Source organism: Pteronotus mesoamericanus, unplaced genomic scaffold, assembly GCF_021234165.1.
Source record: "Pteronotus mesoamericanus isolate MK-2021 breed Mesoamerican mustached bat unplaced genomic scaffold, CSHL_Meso_final contig_78, whole genome shotgun sequence".
Taxonomy (NCBI): Eukaryota; Metazoa; Chordata; class Mammalia; order Chiroptera; family Mormoopidae; genus Pteronotus; species Pteronotus mesoamericanus.
The window spans coordinates 29,537,190-29,558,089 of NW_026555258.1; the positions used below are offsets into that span (position 1 = coordinate 29,537,190).

General features: G+C 44.8%; 1 protein-coding gene across 1 annotated transcript; it reads right to left on the reverse strand.

The window, feature by feature from the left end:
- Nucleotides 1–1,223: 1,223 nt before the first annotated feature.
- POLR1E (RNA polymerase I subunit E) lies at nucleotides 1,224–19,323 on the reverse strand. The gene is made up of 12 exons (XM_054584641.1): nucleotides 19,136–19,323; nucleotides 18,423–18,526; nucleotides 17,100–17,176; nucleotides 15,443–15,528; nucleotides 13,284–13,342; nucleotides 12,315–12,459; nucleotides 10,575–10,682; nucleotides 9,452–9,548; nucleotides 7,355–7,488; nucleotides 6,366–6,447; nucleotides 5,477–5,608; nucleotides 1,224–3,770 (listed from the first exon to the last, which is right to left on the reverse strand). Exons 1-12 carry the CDS (start codon nucleotides 19,209–19,211, stop codon nucleotides 3,614–3,616), a joined length of 1,257 nt encoding a protein of 418 aa, XP_054440616.1. The 5' UTR covers nucleotides 19,212–19,323; the 3' UTR covers nucleotides 1,224–3,613.
- Between the last annotated feature and the right edge of the window lie 1,577 nt (nucleotides 19,324–20,900).

Genomic DNA, 20,900 nt, shown 5'->3' on the forward strand with positions numbered 1-20,900 from the left:
AACTTTGCTGAACTAAAAAGAAGTATTTATATCACTATTATAAATGAAGACCTAGTGTTTCCTAATATGCACTAAAACAAACTTTTAAAATATTCCCAATACCTCCTGGTGCAGTCTGAGCTACTCACAACAGCCACCTCTGCTCAGAACCCACTTCTGAGTGCAGCTGAAGATCCTTCACTCCTTGGTTTTGGCCCATCATCCATTTCACCTGTCTGGGTTCCTTGGCTAAAGAGGTGATTCCAGGGCCAGAGCAGGGAAAGTGCAAGACGGCTGGAACAGCTTGCGCCAGAAAATAAGGCCCCACCCTTAAAAGGATGGTGATACAGGCGCTATCTTGAATGAACTCAGATCGTCCAAATGTCATTCAATCTGAGCATCAAAATAAACGACAGTAACAATGTTCATGGAGTAAGAATCTATGAGCCCATACTGGTAACTAAAGGAGCAAAAAATTTTAGCAGGAGATAAAAGGCATCCCCTCTTAAGAGAATGCCAATAATAAGTGTATTTTAAAAAAATTTAAATGTCACCATTTTGCAACCATCTTGGTAACTGATTCAACAGGAATCATCAATCAAGACTAAAACTCAAGGGTGGAAGTTTGATGAGGAACAGGATATTTACAGTCTCAAAGTAACTGCTCCACAAATTAACTTCATTACAAAAAGGAAAATAGCAGCTTCACAGTGGAAAGACCACAACCTTAGCCAAGTAATAAAAGTTAACATCAGCAACAGTAGGACAAACCATCACGTGCCTGTGCTGTGATGCACCTGGGACACAGCATGTCTGATATTTCTGCCGAAAACACAGATCATGCATCTAATCATAACGCAACACCAAACCAAAACTGAGGGACATACTTCAAAATAAGTAGCTTTACTCTTCAAAACATCAAGGTTAAGAAAGTCAAAAGCTGAGGAACTTGCAGATTAAACAAGACCAAAGAGGCAAAATTCAAATAGGAACTATGGGCTAGATGACAGCATAGTATCATTTCCTGCTTTTAATAAATGAACCGTGGTTATGGAAGAAAAAGCCCTTATTCTTAAGACATACACACTGAAGTACTTGTAAGTAAAAGAACAGGATGCTTTGACAAATAGTCTCAAATGGTTCAAAAAGAAATACATGAATGTATAAAGCAAGTAATAAGTGGGACAACACTCACAGCTGGAGACTCTGGGTAAAAGACAGAAGTTCTCTGTACCATTCTTGCAACTCTAAGTATGACATATCCAAGTTTTTAAAGGAAGACACTAAAGAATTTTATCTAATTATCAATTTCCAGGTTGGGGTCCTTGACCTCATCAGTGTTAACAGTGGACAATAGGTGAGGGCCACAGGCAGCGGTCTCCCTCAGGGAACAGACGTCAGTTAAGCAATGCCTCTAAGTTAAGATTATTCCACAAACCACAAATCTTACTAAGGGGACCAGTTTCTAGCCCAGTCTCCCTTTCTTCAAAGAGGACATCAGTAGACATTAGGGGGGAGGAGGACCAAAACTAGGTGAGATTAAGGTATTCATTGTGAATGTATTAGTAAACAAATGGTTTTTTAGAGCTATAAAAACCACAAATACAATTCCATCATTCTGCAAGTGTTTACCTCCTAATAGCCCTGCCAAGGAGAGAAGTTGCGGTTCATGGTACTCATTCAACATACACTGCCTGCTTACATGCCCGGCACTGTGCAAGCTGCTTTCATGAGACTTGTTCAAGTCAAACAAGGGCCCTCTTGAGCCTTTTGACTCACCAATCCCTTGATGTAGAGAAAGGTGCTCTTCAGTCAGCCCCTGGGAATGCACCACCTACATTTAGTGAGGTATACCTGTTGTCGTCCAGGACAAGTACCTGCCATCCTAGATTCTTCCCTATCAGTGCCACTGCTGTGTGTGACTGAAGACTTGGGGCTCTGCCTTTCGGACAGCAGTTGTTCAGAGGCCTGCTCACATGCTGTGACCCAGTCATTCCTGGAAATTCAAGGTGTCAAACCCATCAGAATCTAAAAAGCATTCACAAAATCACATTCTACCCTATAAACACATTAGTTCTTTTCCCAGAGACTGATCAGGATTTTTTTTTCTGATGCAGAGTCACATACTTGATTTTCACAACAGCTAAGATAAAAGAGGCATTTAGATTTCCTGCTCACACTTCTGCTGGAAGACGACAAAGGAAGCTACACACACCCATTATTCAGGATCAGAGACAAGTGAGACAAACCAGGGAAGAGCTTGGAAAATAAACAATGGAGGCATAGCCTCGCTCCAGAAGTGGCCCTGGTAACTGCACCCCAGAGCTCAAAAAATACAAGGACCACCTGTCCCAAATGAGGCATCTAAGGCTCATTTCCATATCCTCCTTCATTTTGAGGCGAATTCTATCTCCCTTCACTGCTCCTCGCTCCGCAGCACTGAGCACCACAAACCTTAGCTGCTCCCAGAACAGCCCTGAATATGTTAGCCATGTACCTAAGTCTCTCCATGTTACATTCTGGAATTCCTCCTGACACCCCTCTGACTTCTCCATCTCCCCTGTGGCAGATAAGGTTCGTTGGCACTCAGTACCCATTCCCATCTCCTGCAGATATGCCTTCCTCTATGTAGATGCTGGAGAGCCGAAACCTATTTCCTAGACTCCCTTGCTGCTAGGATTCTAGATGCAAATTCGGTTCCTACCTATGTACTCCCAGAATAAAGATGGAAGCCAGCTTCTTGATCCTTTGGTTGTGCTGACAAGCAGAGGTTGGAAATGTGGGTATTAAAAGCATGGGAGGCTGAACTCAAATGTCAAGTTACCAGCTTCATGAATTCAAGCAGCTGTGGGGCAGAAGTGGCTTCTCAATGCCTGCATGGCAACCTCAGCAGTATGCTTTTGGACTGAGCAGTTCAGGTGGTAACCCCCCGGTTCCCTAAACTATAGCCCTTTAACAAACTGTACCCTTTATCCACATAACTCACGTCCTTTCTTAAGATACCTAGTACAATTTGTTTTCTGTGATGAACTCTGATTCACCCCCTCAGAACTGTGGCTTCAGAGCTGGCTGCTACCCGCCACGCGGCCTGAGCCAGACAGGGCAACTGGGATAATCGCTTCCTCCCTGTTAAGGCAAGGGCTCCCTCGTTACAGCAGCTTCCAACTCAACCCATCTATCTGGGCAACTCCATCATCCTGGTGACCTGAAGCCTCCCCTCCAGCCCTGCTGGGCTGTCTCCTCCTCACCTTGTCCTCCACTGGTGCTCCAAGACCTAAGGATGGCACTTCACATTTCTCTTTATTAACCTTTATCCATTGGATCTGACCCCGGGTCCAGCCTGTGAGATCCTTTGGCTCCAGCTTCCCAGGGCCCCCTCTCCCACATCACATGTGAACCAACACAAGAACTGCCTGCCATTTACAATCACAACAACACTGAAAGAGGGAGAAGTCCAATATGGTAGTCACTTGATGTTTTTTTTGCTTCAGGCAAGCATGACTGAGATGCTGGCTTGTGGCTTCATACCCAGGCTAAGGCAGGGCTGCTCTTTCCTCTTTAAAAATGAAAAGTGGAAGTGAATCGAAGTAGTGGCTATGATGTGGCCAAACTGCTCTGTCTGGAGAACACACCTCTACGTCATTTTCCTCCGCTTGGACTGGCGGTCCAGCTGGGCTGGAGGCAGTGGGATGCACAGGGCGCCCAGTCGGTGCTCTTCCTCCCCGCCGGCTGCCAGAGACACCTTTCTTTTAGAAATCTTCAGCCTCATGGCTTTTGCTATTTCGATCATCCTGAGGAACAAACACACAAAACCAATGGAGAGTCTCCTCAATGTCACTGCTTAGGGCAGGTTGGCAGGAGGAAGTGGCATACTTGTGCTCCAGGCCATGAAGACAGGGTCCCCAAAGTGGCCACCAAGAGAGAGGCAGACAAGATCCCCCACAGAGCCATCAGACAATTTCATTTTAATGCAATGCCATTAGAAAATATCCTGATAGGTGATTATAAACCAGGTTATCTATCTAGATCCTATTAATAAACTTTGTTTACTTCCTATAACCACGATTGAACGCTTGCTAGAAGTTTGCTAGAACAGGCGCCAAGTACCTTCTCTCTGACTTAAAACATCCCCGCCTGTGAGAAGGCCATGTGGGGTCAGCCCTTGGAATAATCCCTGTATGTACTGCTAGGTGAGTCCAGACACAGCTGATTCACAGGCTCTTTAGCATTAGGGTCATTGGGTGTCAGGTGCCCCTAAAGCACCAACAAAGGCCAAAGGAACCACTGTTCAGGGTGCTGGGGAGTTCTGCCCCCTACTCAGCCTAGATCCCTTCTATCGAGACTAGAAAGGGCCCAAAAGGCCATCTCCGCCAACTCTCCCAGTCCGGTCAGAGAAGCCCCGATGTGACATTCTGCCAAACAGCAGCCCCACCATCTGACAGTTCCTTCGTTCGAAATTTGAGAAAGGTCTTCTTGCTAAGCTGAAACTGGGTTCTTATGACTTCTAAACCTGGGTTCCACCCCTGAGGACCACAGAGAATCACTTTCCCCAGAGGAAGATGCGTGGAGACTGGAGTCTGCCTGGTTACAAGGAACAGATTGCTAAGGGAAGGCTCAGGTATGAAGCCCAACTCTTCCTCTTCTTGGTTGTGTGACCTTGGGAAACTCAGTGACTTCTCTAAACTATGGATGCTGTAGCTGTTTTTCAGGGAAATCACTGAGATACTGTGCTGGCCAAAAAATTCGTTTGGTTTTTTTCCGTAAGATGGCTCTAGTAGCACTTAGTTGTCTTTAACTTCATTCGCAACAATTTTGTTAGATTGCATTGTGACAGCTGTCACATCAGCATGCATTAAAAAGAAAACCAGCAAAATAGGTGAATTTTTGTGTAGCCATTTTAATAGTGAAGACGGAAGAAAATATGCAACATTTTCAGCATTTTATGCTTTATTATTTCAAGAAAGGTAAAAATGCAACTGAAATACATAAGATATGTGCAGTGTATGAAAAAGGTGCTGTAACTGATCAAACATGTCAAAAATGGTTTGCAAAGTTTTATGCTGGAGATTTCTCAATGGACGATGCTCCACAGTCAGGCTGACCAGCTGAAGTGGGCAGTGATCAAATTGAGAGGTGAATTTAGAAAATTAACGTTATACCATTCAGGAGAGAGCTGACATACTCAAAATATCCAAATTAATAGTCACTGGTGAAAATTAAAAATGTGTCTTTTATTTTTAAAAATAAACCAAACCATATGGACTTTTTGGCCAACTCAATACTATGACAGTATTAAATCTGTGCCTGGCATAGAGAACCAGCAGTCTGTAATGTCCAGCTGCTAATCCAATCAATCACTCATTGACGGTTGTTCTCTGGTCCCAAGTCTTTTCCCTGTTGAACACCCCTAGTTCTCTTAATGGACCCTCACGTTTTCCAGTAGTACTAGCAATACAGCAAGGCACCCTAAGGGGGATTTTTATTCTGCTGTGCTTACCTTTTCTCACTGAGCTTCAAGTCCCTCTGTAACACTGTCAGGTCGATCTGGAAGTCGTTTATGTGCAAGGCGAGTATGATCACATACGCGATGATCTTTGCCTTCATAGAGCCGGAAATTACGTTGCGTAAACTGCAAAATCAGCAGCAATAAAGAAGACACAAAATTAAACTCTAAATGATTTCTCCAAAAGCAAAATAAAAACACCCAAACCTGTTCCCATAGGGACCCAATGTCTTTGCATCTTGGGGAGCAGAAAAGGCATTCAGGTGACTCCTTGTCCTTCAAGGTGAGTGTCACACAGAGGAAGTGAGCCAATCCCAGTGCTCCCTCCAAGTGGGGCGGCGAAGGCCGCACATACTACCCCAGGCACAGTGAGGGTCTGCACTGGGCAAGGATCCTTGAGTCTGTCCCCAGCTGCTCAGCAGGGCTGCTGGGAAAGCGGTCACCCCACACTCAGCTGCTGATGATTCTTCCAAACACAGAGCTGGAAACACATTCCAAGCAAATGGCAAGAAGAAAACACAGGTGTTCCCCCCAAGATCACCATACATGCCTGCCCTTTACAGCAACACTGCCTTTTCACAGAACACCAGTTCTGTGGAGACACGTTAAGAAGGTTTCCTTGGAAGAAGTCTGTCTAGGGAGGTCAGTCTTCGCTGCTGGATGTCCCAAGGGGAAGAACTTCTCCAAGGGGAAGAGAGCACGGCTATGTAGTGTTTCCTACGCTTACCTGGCCCCAGGACCACTCCCAATGGAAGTGCTCCCTTCGGCACAGTAGCTCTGTGGACACGGCATTCAACCCAAGCTCCTACTCCCCACTCCCACCACCCTCTCCAGCCCGCCTTCTCCTCTATAGGCAGAAGCCAAAGACATCACACCCCCTGACCTGCCATTGTTGTAGGTCAAGCAGGTAAAGTGCTTCAGCAGTTTGGTGTTGATGATGTGTGGAACTCCAGGTCCCAGGGCACCTACAATACAAAGTTGAGTTTGATCAGCTTCTGTCAAAGCCCTCAGGCCACATGTCATCCATGAGCTGGGAGAAGCAGCCAACAGTTGGACCAGTGTCATGAACAAACCATGTGGTAAGCAAAGCAGGGGCCCATGGAACGAAATGGCTTCCTTTAAATGAAAGTAGGTTCATTTCAAATGAAATTGCCTGAGAAACATTTGTGATGAGGTAACAAGAAGAAAAATAGACTCCAACAAGGCCTACAGACACAGACTTCTTAAGATGTTAGAAAAGCAAAACAGATTATGGAGAAAGCCCAGGAGAGGGAAAGCAGGGGAGATTAGAACATGAGAGTAAGAATTAAGCAAGTATGGAAAAGCATACAGACTCCTGGGTGCCCAGTCACAGTAATGAAACTGCATACACCTTGTGCCTACAACCCAGGTGTCTCCCGCTGGATCTCTGACTGGATGGCTGGACGTGGTAGCGCCCCCTGGCTATAGGTAACACTGCAGTGACCAGCTGAAACTGACCCTCCCCTCTTCGGGTCAGAAACAAGATGACACAACACAAACCAGTCACAAGCCGTCATGAGCAAGGCCAACTTTTCTCCCTCTGTGACTGTCTAACAGTCCCTTAAAATTCTCACGTGGTTTGGAAACAGCACACTGACTAATGCAGAACAGGAGCGAATGTGAACTCTGAACAATCGCATAAGCCCACCTGTCCCTATCTGCAAACGAGGAAAGAGCCCGGCAAGTCCTCTCGGCATGTCAGCAGAACCAATAGCAACCTCACTGTTACATGGTTAACAGTAAAGACTGGGCTGCACATACCATTTTCTTCTCTCATTAGAGCTGGTCTAAGAATTACAGGCAAATAATGGGCCGGAAATAACTAGAATCAATTGTCTATCATGAACTTACTTTTCCGCTTAATCACTTTCTGTGCTCGAAATTTGATGAGTGTGTCCAGAAACCATATGCATCGGGCCTGGTGGTCCCGGCTCTCCTCATTGGACGGCAAAGACTTCAATGCTTCTATGACAAAGGAGCAATGGCTACAACAAGGGTGGGAAAGGGAAGAATGGGTCGGGTAAGACCAGCTCTGTCAGAAGCCATTCACCCTATCACAGAACAGCAGGCAGCCCTCACACCTGATACAAACTTGATGGCTGTGGAAGGGCCATGCTGCTTATAACAGAAGGAGCATGGTTTAGTGCAGGGGCGGTCAGGGGCCAGCACAGTAAATATTTTAGGCTGTGTGGGCCACATGGCCTCTGTTGCAACTACTCAAATCCACCATTGTAGTGCAAAGGCAACCATCGACAAAAGTGAATGACCATGGCTGTATTCGGTAAAACTTCATCCACAGGCACAAGGCCAGACTGAGCACGCGGGCCACTGGCTGTAGCCAGATGTAGTGGTTTGAAGCACAGGCTCTCAAGTCAGGCTGCCTGGGATTGAATTCCCTCTCTGCCAGATAGTGGCTTGGGCAATACTCCGAACAGCTCTGTATATCCTATTTACCTATAAACTGAGGCCAAGAATAATACCATCCTCTTAGGGATTTATTTTTTTTTTTAATTAAAAAAGACATTGCAAGCAAAGTACTTAGAACAATGCTTGGCACTGAAGAGCTCAATCAATGTTAGCTATTATTTTTAACGTACTGTTCTACCACTACCAGGATCCTGGACTCAAGGAGATAAGCTCTTCAAGGTCATCTGTAGCAGCCTCATTTCACAGACAGAAAAACTGAGCCTCAGATCAGACAAGATCACACCGTGTATTCCACACGGCTCCAAAGCTCAGTTCTCCAGGCTCCCAGCCCAGAGCTCACCCTTGCACCTCCCCGGGGGTGACAATCGCATTAAGACAACTAAGAAACAGCAATGAGCTTTTTAGGGGGAAATGGGTCTTTGGAGGGGGGGAAAAAGTGTTTTCCAAGGCCTTGGATGTCACTGACCAGTAAAATTTCCAAAGAAAAATCAGGAAACCAACCTATGGTTGACAATTTTTTACTTTTTCAATATGAGAATTTTTTTTTTTAAACTCAAAAGCATCCTACTGTCATCATTAAAGAAAAGCTGTTTTAGTGGCCAAAAAAAGGAGGAGGTCGGCGGGGAGACATGGCCAGTGCGGCTCAGTTGGTTGGAGCATCCTCCCGTACACCAAAAGGTTGAGGGTTCGATTCAGAGGACATACTTAGGTTGCAGGTTCGATCCCTAGTTGGGGTGCATATGAGAGACAACTGAATGATGTTTCTCTTTTGCTCCCCTCCTCCCTTCCACTCTCTAAAATCAATATATATATTATAAAAAAAGACAGGGCACCCCTGCCCAGGTGGTTCAGTTGGTTGGAGCATCCTCCCGTACACCAAAAGGTTGCAGGCTCAATCCCTGGTCAGGGCACATACCTAGATTGTGGGTTCAATCCTCAGTCAGGGCATGTATAGGAAGCAACCAATCAATGCTGCTCTCTCACATTGATGTTTCTCTCCCCCCACCCCCTTCTGTCTCTCTCTCAAATCAATAAACATCCTTGGATGAAGATTAAAAAAAATATTTTAAAGTGAAGGGAATAATATGATTTGAAATATATAACGTTCAATGTTTAAAAAGAAAAGTAAAGCTCCTCAGCACATCATCACAGATAAATCACATATTCACCTGGCACCAATTTCAGGCCAGCACTTGGGCTCCATGGTGACAATCGGCATCAAACATAACACTGGGGGATACAGTCTGTCTTTGGTTCTCAGCCCAACTACAAGGCCTCGCCACCATCTCCCCAACCACAGGTTCCATGCACTCAAAGGCCAACTCTCTCCCTCGAATGCCACCCACAACTCTGGGGCAACAGGTCTAGAAGCCCAAACATTTGTAAACATACTGGCTTGTTCATGTTCAAATGCTGGACAGTGCTCCTCAGTGGTGACACCCAGAGGTCTGCTTCATGTCTCATGACTGCTGTGTCCCAACATTACTCCCTCAGACACTCTATCCACCCAAGTGAGGGTACCTGTTCTCTTCAATCATCTGCAGTATTTCTTCTGACGTGACATTCCTGAAAGCTTCAGATGGGCTCTGAAGAGCTTCATACTCCGCAGGAGAAAGAACTAGTTATTGGTTAAAACACAATCCAACCAAAATGGAAACATCTAACTAGCTAGATCAGTGATTTTCAACCACTGTGCCACAAGGATTTTTAAAACATGTAATACCTAACTATTTATTCAGGGGCACTGACCTCTTTTCCCTTAGACTGTCAAATAAAACAATAGTAGCCAACATAACAATAGCTATCTAGTATAAATACTGTCTTGAACCGTAAATATACAGGTCATATAATAGAGTTGTGTCTTATAGGTCACATGGCATAAGGTTGCATCTGATTGATTTTAGAACCAGAAATCCTATATACAAGTATGGTCACCTGATTTTTTTAAAGTCACTTTTGAGCAAAAAGAATAATTATTATTTATCAATCAAAATTATACCTATTTTTTTTATCAGCTAGGCAAAAAATGTACTATTTGGTGGGCTGCAGAATTTTAGTAATTAGTTTGTGTGCCATGAGGTAAAAAGATTGAAAATCGCTGAGCCAGATCATCTCCTAGTGGCCTCATGTTAGAGGTGGGGACACTCTAATATGTTAGAGGCTCAGACAGGGGAAGATCACACAGCACTCCCAGCCCAGACCTCCTTCCCTACCTGGGATTTCCTGCATTCTCTTTATCACAAGCCACTGCAGGCACTTTCCATCTCATTAGACCCACAAGTAGGAAAATTTTACATTCCAACTCTTCCTTTTACAAAATCAGTCTGTCCTAGACTTTGGGCATTGGTCATATTTGGACTATTCATGGACAGTGACCCCCACAGGGCTGAGCTGTGGACATACGGCACTTTGCTGAGGAATGCGTTTGAATGCCATGGGCTAAGAAGCTGGTGCTGGAGCAGGTCCCTTAGCTACTGAGGAAACCTAGCTGACTTCCTGGCAACAGCACTAGGCAACTGCAAAGGTCACGGTGTAGCTTCCGTGAGTGTCACGGGACCAATGACTCCCCAGAGAGCCTGGCTGTGCCATTCATGTGTACACACCCCAACGTGTGACTACAGTAGCATGTCTACTGCAAGGATACGGTCTTCAAATTTATACACGTCTTCAGGCTTCGCTGCATCAGCATGGCAGGGAGGAAGGTAGAGGGAGTCATCTTGCAAGTTGTCCTGGATGGCATCATTAACCAGAGCTTTGCAATAAAGAAGAGTCAGTGTGGGTATCACCCTGTTTGGCTTCAGGTTCCCCCACACTTTGTAACCTGTGCACTCAACCTCATAAACCAACCCAGAAACCTCTAATCTGAATGCTCCCATCAATGAGGCCCAAACTCCCTCAGGCTGACTGACGACGGCTCCAGCACTTTGGTGTCCACTCATGACACTAACCTAACTGGGCCTTAGAGGAGGTGCAACCAGCGTGGGACCCCCTCAAGTAACTTGTAATATAGTTGGGAGAGTGGTGTGCTAATAAATATTTACAATGCAATACAGGAGAAACTAAAAGTGACGGATATTCAAAATAGCTTTTAATGGCTTAACTTCCAGAAAATTTCTCCACATACTGTGAGTGAACATATAATCAAATTATAAAACTGTAACTACCACACAGGAATAACCGTGTAAGAATTAAGTATGAATATAGAAAAAGGAAAACAAGACAATTATTAACAGTTGGTCTGGCAAAATAATGAGAAAATGGATGGATTAGTTTTCCTTTTTCAAATGTCCTTTAATAGCTGGGAGTAAACTGAACAAAATAATTCAAAAATTTATTTAGATGGTAAAGTATGTTTTTGAATGAACAGAGGGAGATTTTTCTATATTCCTGCATGAGAAAATATAACACTGTAAAGATGTTGATTCTCCCCATAGTAATCCCAATTGTATTTTGAGGGAACTTGACAAAATTATTCTTAAGGTCACCTGGAAAAAAAGCATGTTACAGTAACCAAGACATTTCTGAAAAATAAGGGCATGGGAAGAGGATAAATTTGCCCTATCAGACAATAAACTGGATGATGAGGCTATTATAATTAAAAGGCTGCTGGAACATTGGGACAAAACATAACTAAGAATGTGATAAAATGATAAACATGACTTTTTAAATTATCTTTTACAAAGGAAAAGATGAAGTTTTGAAAAACATAAAATCAGGTTTGTACCATATGCCAAAAGAATTCTTCAAGATTTTTATGTAAAAATAAAATTGTAAAAGTACTGAATGGAAATGTAGGAAAATATTTATGACATTATAGGGCATGGAAGGATTTTTTAAAAAATTACTAAAATTAGTTTTAGATGGAAAAACTGCCCATATAAACTTTCCCTTATGTTCTTATAATGCATCTGAACAATAAATACATTTTAAAATAATGAAATTCAGTACTCAAGCTTCTCCGAAATTTCGGAGCAGAAGACCTACGGGCCCTCACAGTGACATACCATCTCTAGAGGCTCAGATGGTCATCCCATCCGCTTTGTTCCCCAAACAGAATTCACCAAAACCTCCCCAGGCATCAGACACTGGGAGCCTTCTCTCTCCTCCATGCCCTGCAGGCTGGAACCTTGGCACCAAGGACACAGCAAGCACATATCCATTGTCTTGCCTGTCCCCTCTACTTGCCTGTGAGCTCACTGAGAGTAGGCCGTGTCAGATGTTTCTTCCTACTTCAAATCTGTTCCCGCAAGGGCCCTCAGCGAAAGGCAGGAAAAAATCCAGCCCTAACTCCCACCATTTCCATCTATGGGGCGGGTAAAAGATCTCAAGAGAAGAGAAAGCTGTCTCTGTGAGCAGAGTCTTACCCCAGGTTCCAGCTGCTTACCAGTCACACCCTTTGTATCAATAATACTCTCTGCAGCTTTAGCTACCGCACGATTCAAAGATTCACTGCCAACTTTATTCATTCTCCTGGAATTCAGAGCCCGCTTCTGTTTGGTGGTGCCAAAGGCTTCAATGCAAGAGTCCATCTGTGCAAGAGACAAATCTGGTTACTGGGGTCAGGCTGGGCCCTGCTACTCCTATCTGTGTGACTACGGGGAAACTGTCAGCCTCTCTGAGCCATCAGTACCTTGCCTGCAAATTGGGCTGAATTACAGCTATCTACCTCATAGGCTTATTGTGAGAATCAAATGATATGAACAGATCTGAAGAACTTGATTTGTAAATAGTGACAGCCCATTTATAAAGCAACAGGACCTTCATCTGTAAAATGTAAAGACTTGTCTAGAATTAGGGTTGGTAAATCTCTGGCACACTGTTTAACATTTTCCAATCCTACACTGGTAACAGATATTGCTGACAGAGCACGCATTCTTTCTCCCTGAGTTGGAAGATAGCTTCACACCCCTTGTCAATACACTGCTCCGGGCAGCACTGCAGCAATCAATTTGCCATCGTGGGGTGAGTTAAGCTTTGTCAGAACATTCTACTTTGAAAATCCTAAAGATTGCTTTGTTTTAATATGAAAGTTTCCAGGCTACAACCAATATTCTCTGAAACTTGGATTAAACCTTAAAAACAAATGTTATGCTACACCTCTATCAGCCCAGAGAACCAGTGCAACGCACTGGCACAGAGCTGTGTAGAGTTGCCCCAGACAGGCGAACCACCCTTTACAATGATGAGGCATCTGCAGGTGGAGAACTGTCCAGACAACTCCAGAATGAATGAGCTAGGAGCAGCCAGGGAACCATGTGTTCAACCAGCTTCATTTTATATGATGGAAAGACCCTTACCTGAGGCCCAGAAGGAACTTGCTTAAGGTCCCACATCTTGGTTCCAGCACACTTACCTTATCTCTAAAAGTTTTGCTCTGATTCTCTAATGTCAAGTCACTCTCAAATGAATTATCTATCAAAACACAAAACAAAAACAGGGGCGGGGGGGTGGGAAACAAACCATAAGGCCTACAGATAGTAATAGTATTTGGTATTTACTTAAGAGTTAATCTAAGAAAAACAGATTTCTTTACTCTAGGACTTCCAAGAGCTTAATACATTGCGTACCGCATAGAAATCTCTAAGGCATTCGCCAGTGTCGAATGACCAAAATACAATGTAACTGCAATGCTTTATGGGTTCGTGCAATTATATAGTTTTTTGTAGATTGACCTGCACGGTTTCCACCAATGAGATCGCTTCCTTCAATGTGGACAAGACACTGTGTTGACATCTAAAGTCCATAACAGATGGCGCATGAAAAACGAGAAAACTCGTGAGCGGTCTTTAACAGATGGCGCGCGTGCGAAACACGAGAAAACCCATGAGCGGTACGCAATGTGTTAACATGAATATGTACTGAACATTAGGTACATAGCTTTAATATCCACTTAAAGAATTTGGAGAATTAAGGAGTCAAATGAAGAGGTCATCTGGTCCAACCTCTTCATTTTATCAGTAAGGAAAAAATGAGGTCTCCAGATGAAATGACTTGCCCCAGGTCAATATGCTGGATATAATAAACAAATATTTAGCCCTGACTGGTGTGGCTCAGTGGATTGAGTGCCGGCCTGCGAACTAAAGGGTCACTGGTTCAATTCCCAGTCAGAGCACATGCCTGGGTTGCAGGCCATGTCCCCAGTAGGGGAGGGCACAAAAGGCAAACCACACACTGTTTCCCTCCTTCGCTTTCTCCCTCCCTTCCCCTCTGTCTAAAAATAAATACATAAAATCTTTTAAAAAAAGATTTAAAAAATAAACCAATATTTACAAACTTCTTATAAAAACAAACATTTAATCAACAAATTAATGAATAATTTTCTTTGCTTCTTTGAAAGTTGGAAGAAAATTTGGAAGATAATTTAAATGTAGTTACATTTGTTTGCAAAACCAGGAATCTTAACCTAGAGACTTGGTCCCCTAGGAAATTCACAGATGGGCTTTGGGATTCAAGAGCCCTTTAAAATTATATGCTAAATCTCATATAAATTTTTATACATTATATATATTTCAAGAAAGTAGGTCTAAGGCCTTATCAGGTTCTCAAAAAAGTGGGACTGCTGCTTTGAGAAAATCAAGTCGGAATTAATACCTCAGAGGATATCAGGCAGATACACCATGATCCTAAGACTACTTCCTTATCTAACATCCTTCCCCACCATTGTTCTCAGTATTTAAGATTTAGGGAACAGGACCCCTTTAAGTCTGACCCTCTTATGTATCACTTTGGAAGCTCCCACTATAGCCCTGAGCATTTTGCGATGCCAAAGCAGAGAAGTGATGCAACTTCCCCCACTGGATTAGGGAAAAATGGATCTTGTCCCAAGTTAAGACAGTGTAAAGGCTTTTCATCAACATGAAAGTTACTGTCCAGCACCTACCAAAGATTCTAAAATCTCTATCCCAACTAGAACAGTTAAGAATTAAAAAAGGCCTTCAATCGGAAAGATTATCAGGTATGGCCTTCAATATTCTGCTCTGGTAACTGCTCAACACACTTTAACTGTGGTTAGTTTTGGATCTCAAGTCTGTAAACACTGTGGGGACAGGATCTGTCTCTTTTTTGCTACATCCACAACTCCTAATTTGTGCGTGGAGCATAGAGAGTCATCAATTACTGTGTGCTGAGTAAAAACTCTTAAAACTTGTTCAAATGAAAAAAAATATAGCCCTGACCAGTGTGCCTCAGTCGGTTGGGCATCGTCCCACAAAGCAAAGGGTTGCCAGTTCAATTCCTGGTCAGGGCACATGCTGGGTTGCGGGTTCAGTCCCCGTTTACGGTGCATGTGAGAGGCAACCAATCGATGTGTCTCTTCCTCTCTTTCTCCCTCCCTTCCCCTCTCTTGGAAAATAAATAAATAAACCTTTAAAAAAGAAAAATGAAAAAAATACTGACAGAAAGACACTCTTTTAAAAATAGCTACAAAATGTGCTTACAAATCAAAAACTCAAACTAACTCAGCCAGCAAACCTAAAATATGCAGCACTTCTGTGAGCCTTGACTGGGACCTACCTGAAAACAGTGGCTGCATGTTGAACAATTCAGCATCATACACTTCCATTTGGCCAGAGGTCTTGTTCAAAATTCCCACGAAGTGCCTGAATAAGGAAGAAATAATTCCAGTGACAATGGATTATTCAAATGGTATTGTTTATACAACTTCCCTGCTTAAAAGTTCTCAATCTTCTTTCTGCCCCATTACACCTGAGGAATGCACCACTTGCTCAGGAGAAACAATAATCTCCCACAACAGCAATTCTCTGCATTGGGCAAGGGTGGGGGGTTAGGGGGGAGTGGGAATGGGGGGAGGGGAGGGTACATGATGTCGTTCTGAAAAATAAAGCTATAGGTGGTTCTGGTAGCCGATAATTATGGTCAGGCTCACTGCTGCAGTGGGAAAACCTTTTTGGGATGTAATGAAGAATAACACTGGAATTTACTGCACACATACATTTTATGGAGGCAAAGACAGAGAGCCTTAGTAAATATGGGAGAAGACCAGTCTGAACTAGATCTTGTAAAGGCATGATGCAGTGTTAATTGTTTTAAGCATATACTCATTAATCTGACTTCTATCTGGGTGGTCCAGTGGGGTTCTGAAAAAGCCTTGTTTCTGATTCACTACTGGCTACCATCACAGGGACACTGTCTGAATTATGCCAGCCTCAGACAGTTACGGACTGTTTAGGCGAAGCAATATTCATTGTAAGGAGGGTGGGGGGGCAGCAGGGACAAGCTCGGGATTAGTGAAGGGTAACACTGCCCAAAGTCAGCCAGTCAATCAGCAGCAGAGCTGGATAAAAACCCCAGAGTCTTTGACATCAAATCCTTTTCCTATAGTTCGTCCTAACGCAAACTTTCAGCAAGCTTTGGAATATTGATCATACATTCTGTATTAGTGAAGACAGCTCTCTTTTGGAAACCAGATTATAAATATGTCCTGCGGAAGTAATGTACAATACAGTATGGTGACTACAGTTAACAATACTGTACTGTATATTTGAAAGTTGCTAAGAGAGTAAACCTTAGAAGTTCTCATCACAAGAAAAAAAAATAACTGTGTGGTAACAGATGTTAACTAGACTTATTTTGGTGACCATTTTATCGTATATGTACCTAATTATTACGTTGTACACCTGAAACTAATATAATGTTACATGTCAATTACATCTTAATTTTTTTTTATTTTTTATTTTTTTAAGATTTTATTTAATTTTAGAGAGAGGGGAAAGGAGGGAGAAAGAGAGGAAGAGAAACATCGACACACGAGAGAAACACTGATCAGTGGCCTCTCACACACCCCCGACTGGGGAACCGGCCTGCAACCCAGGCATGTGACCTGACCAGGAATCAAACGGGGGACCATTCAATTTTCAGGCTAGCACTCAATCCACTGAGCCACACCAGGTAAGAGCTGTATCTTAATTTTTAAAAAATGTAAAGAGTACTACAAATAAATGAGGTTTTTAGGAAATTCAACAAATATAAGTCAACTTTCTTTTCAAGAATGTCTACATGCTGGTGTGAAGACCCCTGGGTCTGGGAACACAGGGACCTGGTAAACCTCTCTAGATGTCCCCTACTGCGCCTAAAGAAAAGACTGAGAACAGCAGTGCCAGGGCTACTACCACTCCCCTCCCCTTCCAGCTGTCCCTTCCCCTGTCCCTACCTGCATAGAGTGTTGCATTTGAGGGCTCCAGTCCCAAAATTGTTTCCCACATAGGAAAGTCTGTCTGTTTCAGCTGCCTAAAATGTGGAGACAGAAAAGCTCCATTACAACCAATGCTGAAAAGTATTAGCATCTTGTTTCCCTTTCCCACATTTGCAAAAAGCTTTAGAATCCAAACCACAGAGGATTAGAACTAGAGAGCCTCTGGGAGAGCTCTAAGTGAACCTGGGGTACTCATGGGAGAAAGACAAGAGGACTTTAGAAAGGGAAGCCCCAGACAGTGTTGGATTCTAGTTTGTCTGAAAAAGTTCTTGGGGAAGCTGCACCACCCCGCTTGGCAGAGAGGCCCTGGGCTCCCCACACTTACAGACATGCAATAAAAAGATCCTGCAGGCAACCTCCCATATCCAAAGTCCCAGCCCTTCTTAAACCTCTTTGCCCACCTCTCCTATGACTGCTCCTAATAGGACCGTGGAAATGGCTGAGTCACTCCTCAATTACAGCCAAACTTTCCCGTTTCCCTGTTTGTCCTTGCTGTCCTCCTCATTTGGAATACTAAGCCTCAGGTGTCAAACCCTCCTCCATCCTTCAGAACTCAGCACCATGTGCCCTCCCCAGGAAGACAGTCTGGCAAGCAGAGACTTAGACTCTGCCTTGGACTCTCCCTCCCTCAGGCCCTGAGCTTTGTCTACTTGTATGAGTGTCCCCACATCCAGTTCCCACCTCTCCAGAGTTCTTTGTACCAGGTGGGAAATATTTCTGTAAGTTCAAGATTGGGTAAAATGTCAAAGAACTCTCTAGAGCAGTGATTGTCACCCAGGGAAATTCCCCTTCCAGGGACACCTGAGAATGTCTGAAATTCTGACTGTCACAACTAGGAGGTGCTAATGGTAAATAAATAGTGGGTAGGGGCCAGGGAAGCTACTAAACATCCTGCACAGGGCTGCCCCCACAACAAAGAATTATCTGGGTCAAAATGATAATAGTGCCAAGGTTGAAAAACCTCACTCTAGAGTACAAGCTCCCACAGAGTGGGGCCAGGTCTGATTTAGCCATTTCTCTAGCAGTGTACAGCACAGGGCCACAGGAGGTGGTCAATAAATGCTTGTTGAATGAACTAATGAATGCAAGTCCATTTCACCAAAAGTATGAAACTGAATGGAGCCTGTCCCCATATCCCAACCTGCTGGGGCTCAGAACTGTTCTTCAAAGACTCATTTGCTATCTCCCCCCTTTCTCCTCTCACTCCTTCCCATATCCACCACACCCAAGGGGTCTACTGAGGCCTGCAGAGTGGAGGCAGTTGGCCACTGCAGCACTTACCAGGATCCGGTGACTCCTCTTCCTGGGGTTTGTGGAGTCGTTGCTCTTGTACAAGGTAAAGCGTATGTTACCTGGATTCTGCAGCTTCCCGTTGGAGAACTGAACTGTAAGACCATAGCCCAGGAATGAGATGAGATCGGCAAGAATCACGATGTATGGTGGGGAGGAACTGGACAGTTAACGGGAAGGAGTGGCTGAGGGAATGAGAATAGCAAGGGAGCCCAGGCCCCCGACCGGAAGTGGGACTGAAGGAGGTTCAGGTCCACTTGGGAACAGGGATGGGGGGGTTAGGGGAGTACTGCGGAGGGGCTGCTACAGGAGGGAATGACTAGGGGAATGGAGTCAGCTGAGGAGGCATGGTTCAGACCTAAAGAAACAGAGGGAATGGGACAGGTCTAAGACCTGGTGACTTGGGGGTGTGAGAAAATCCTGGGTAAGTCCTTTGGAGAGGGGGTAACTGGGATGTCCTCATCCAGGTAGGAGGTGGTACAAGAAAGACGGTGGAACGACATAGGAGCCTCTGGCCAAGCCCCAACTACTGGTGGACACTAAATTGCGTTTTGTGAGGGGGCGAGGGCGGGAGGTGAGCGGGCCGAGGAGTCCTTCCTGGCCCAGCTGGAAAAGGGACCCGGCTGGGGGCGGGAAGACTGACTCTAAAGGTACCGAGACGAAGGGAGTTATGGGGAACTCTGCTCCAGCTCTGCAGTCTTTACCCAGTACAGCTCTCTGGCTCTCCTCGGACTCCCCACAGTACAGCCACTTCGCACTCGGCAACACCTCAACCTCCATTTCGCCTTTCTGGTCGCCAAACCCAGGAATTAAGACAGTCTCAGCCGCCAGTGTGTTCGTCTCCACGCGGAGGAAGCGCGGCGGGCCGGAAGAAGCGTGACATCACCGAGCACCGCCCCGTGCAAGCAGAGGGGAGCCTCTCGACTCCCGCAAAACACCGCCCCCTCTGCTCTCTGACCCAGGACCACCCCTGCCCACCCTTCGCCCCTCCCACCCTTCGCCCCGCCCCCCGCGTGCACGGGCGTGATCTCCACGCCCCAGCCTTGGCCTGCCTCTCGAGGCGGCACACCTGATTGGCCCAGCCCTCCGCCCGTGCTTGTAAGGATTGTGTAGGACGGGGATCCGAAACTCCTGTAAGTCTTGCAGTTTCTGCCTGGGATATCTTCTTGTTCAGCACGGTCTAGATACGGTATGATCTATATCTCCTACGGTGACAAGTATATCTTACCGAGACCTGGAAGGCCAAGTTTACGTTTCGAATTTTCTGGCAAGCACTCCTTGAGCCCCAACTAAATGTGGCAGCTGGCAGACAGCAGTTGCTCTCTAGAGCCTCCGTGCACACCCGTAGACATCCAGCCCTTAAGTCCAAGCTTCGTTCACAGAGCTGTAAACAGCTCTCAGCCATGATCATTCCTCCGACCTAGACGTACACCTGTGGCCCAATCAACCCTGCAAGGACGGGCGAGGGAGAGGAGAGGAAGTGCTTAGCAGACTCAAGGCTCAAGAATGTTGGGGCAGAGGGGATTCTCCGTTGAACTAGACGGGGGTGGGGGAGTGGAGCCAATCTGATTGGCGTGTCCCATTGTCCTTGCAAATTCAGCCCTATCTCCACAAGGGGAGTTATCAAAGCCGGAGAAGAGCCAAAGTAGGGCCTTTATGGATGGACTCAGTACACTGTCAAAAAGGTGGTACTGTTGAAAAAGAAGAACCTGGGTTTACTCTCTGTTCTCCAAATCACCTTTAAGATTCATCCCCTTTCCGCAAGCACCCCGGATGCTTAGAATAACTCCTATACCTGATCTCACTTTGAGCACTTGTCAGGCTTTCCCAGTCTCAAACAGAACACTGCAAACAGTGCAAGTAACGTTTCTTTTGCCCTGAACCTTTTAAAATAAGTTGTCAGTGCCTCATCACCCCTGAAGACGATAGTATTTCCTACAGACAGGGGTATTCCCTACATAACTACATACAGCCATCAAAATCAGGAAATTAATATCGATACATTACTACCATATAATCATCATACTTCAAGTTCACCAACTGTCCTAATAATATTTTTTATCCTCACCCAAGGGCATTTTTTTATTGCTTTTAGATAGGAAGGGGGAGGGGGTGGAGAAAGAGAGAGGAACATCAGTTGGCTGCCTTTTCATATACACTCTGATTAGGGATTGATTTACAACCTGGATATGTGACCTGACGAGGAATCAAATCCATGACCTTTCCATCTGTGGGACAATGTTCCACCCACATGAGCCACAGCAGCCAGGGCCTAATAATATTTTTGTAGGAAAAAAGATCCTGTCCAGAATCATGTTACACTGGGCTGCCACAGCTCTTTATTCTCCTTCAACCTGGAACAGTTCCTTATTCTTACTTTGACCTTCATGACTTTAATAACTAAAAAGATTACAGGCCAGCTATTATGGAGGCTAACCCTTAATCTGGGTCTGTCTAATGTTTCTAAGT

What these genes read in the sequence shown, in the direction of transcription:
- POLR1E (XM_054584641.1), bottom strand. Translation starts at nt 19,211, where the DNA reads ATGGAGGTTGAGGTGTTGCCGAGTGCGAAGTGGCTGTACTGTGGGGAG. An exon ending in AAATGCAACACTCTATGCAG is followed by an intron (nt 15,529 to 17,099) that starts GTAGGGACAGGG and finishes TTCCTTATTCAG; the next exon opens with GCACTTCGTGGGAATTTTGA. An exon ending in TGATACAAAGGGTGTGACTG is followed by an intron (nt 10,683 to 12,314) that starts GTAAGCAGCTGG and finishes TTTATTGCAAAG; the next exon opens with CTCTGGTTAATGATGCCATC.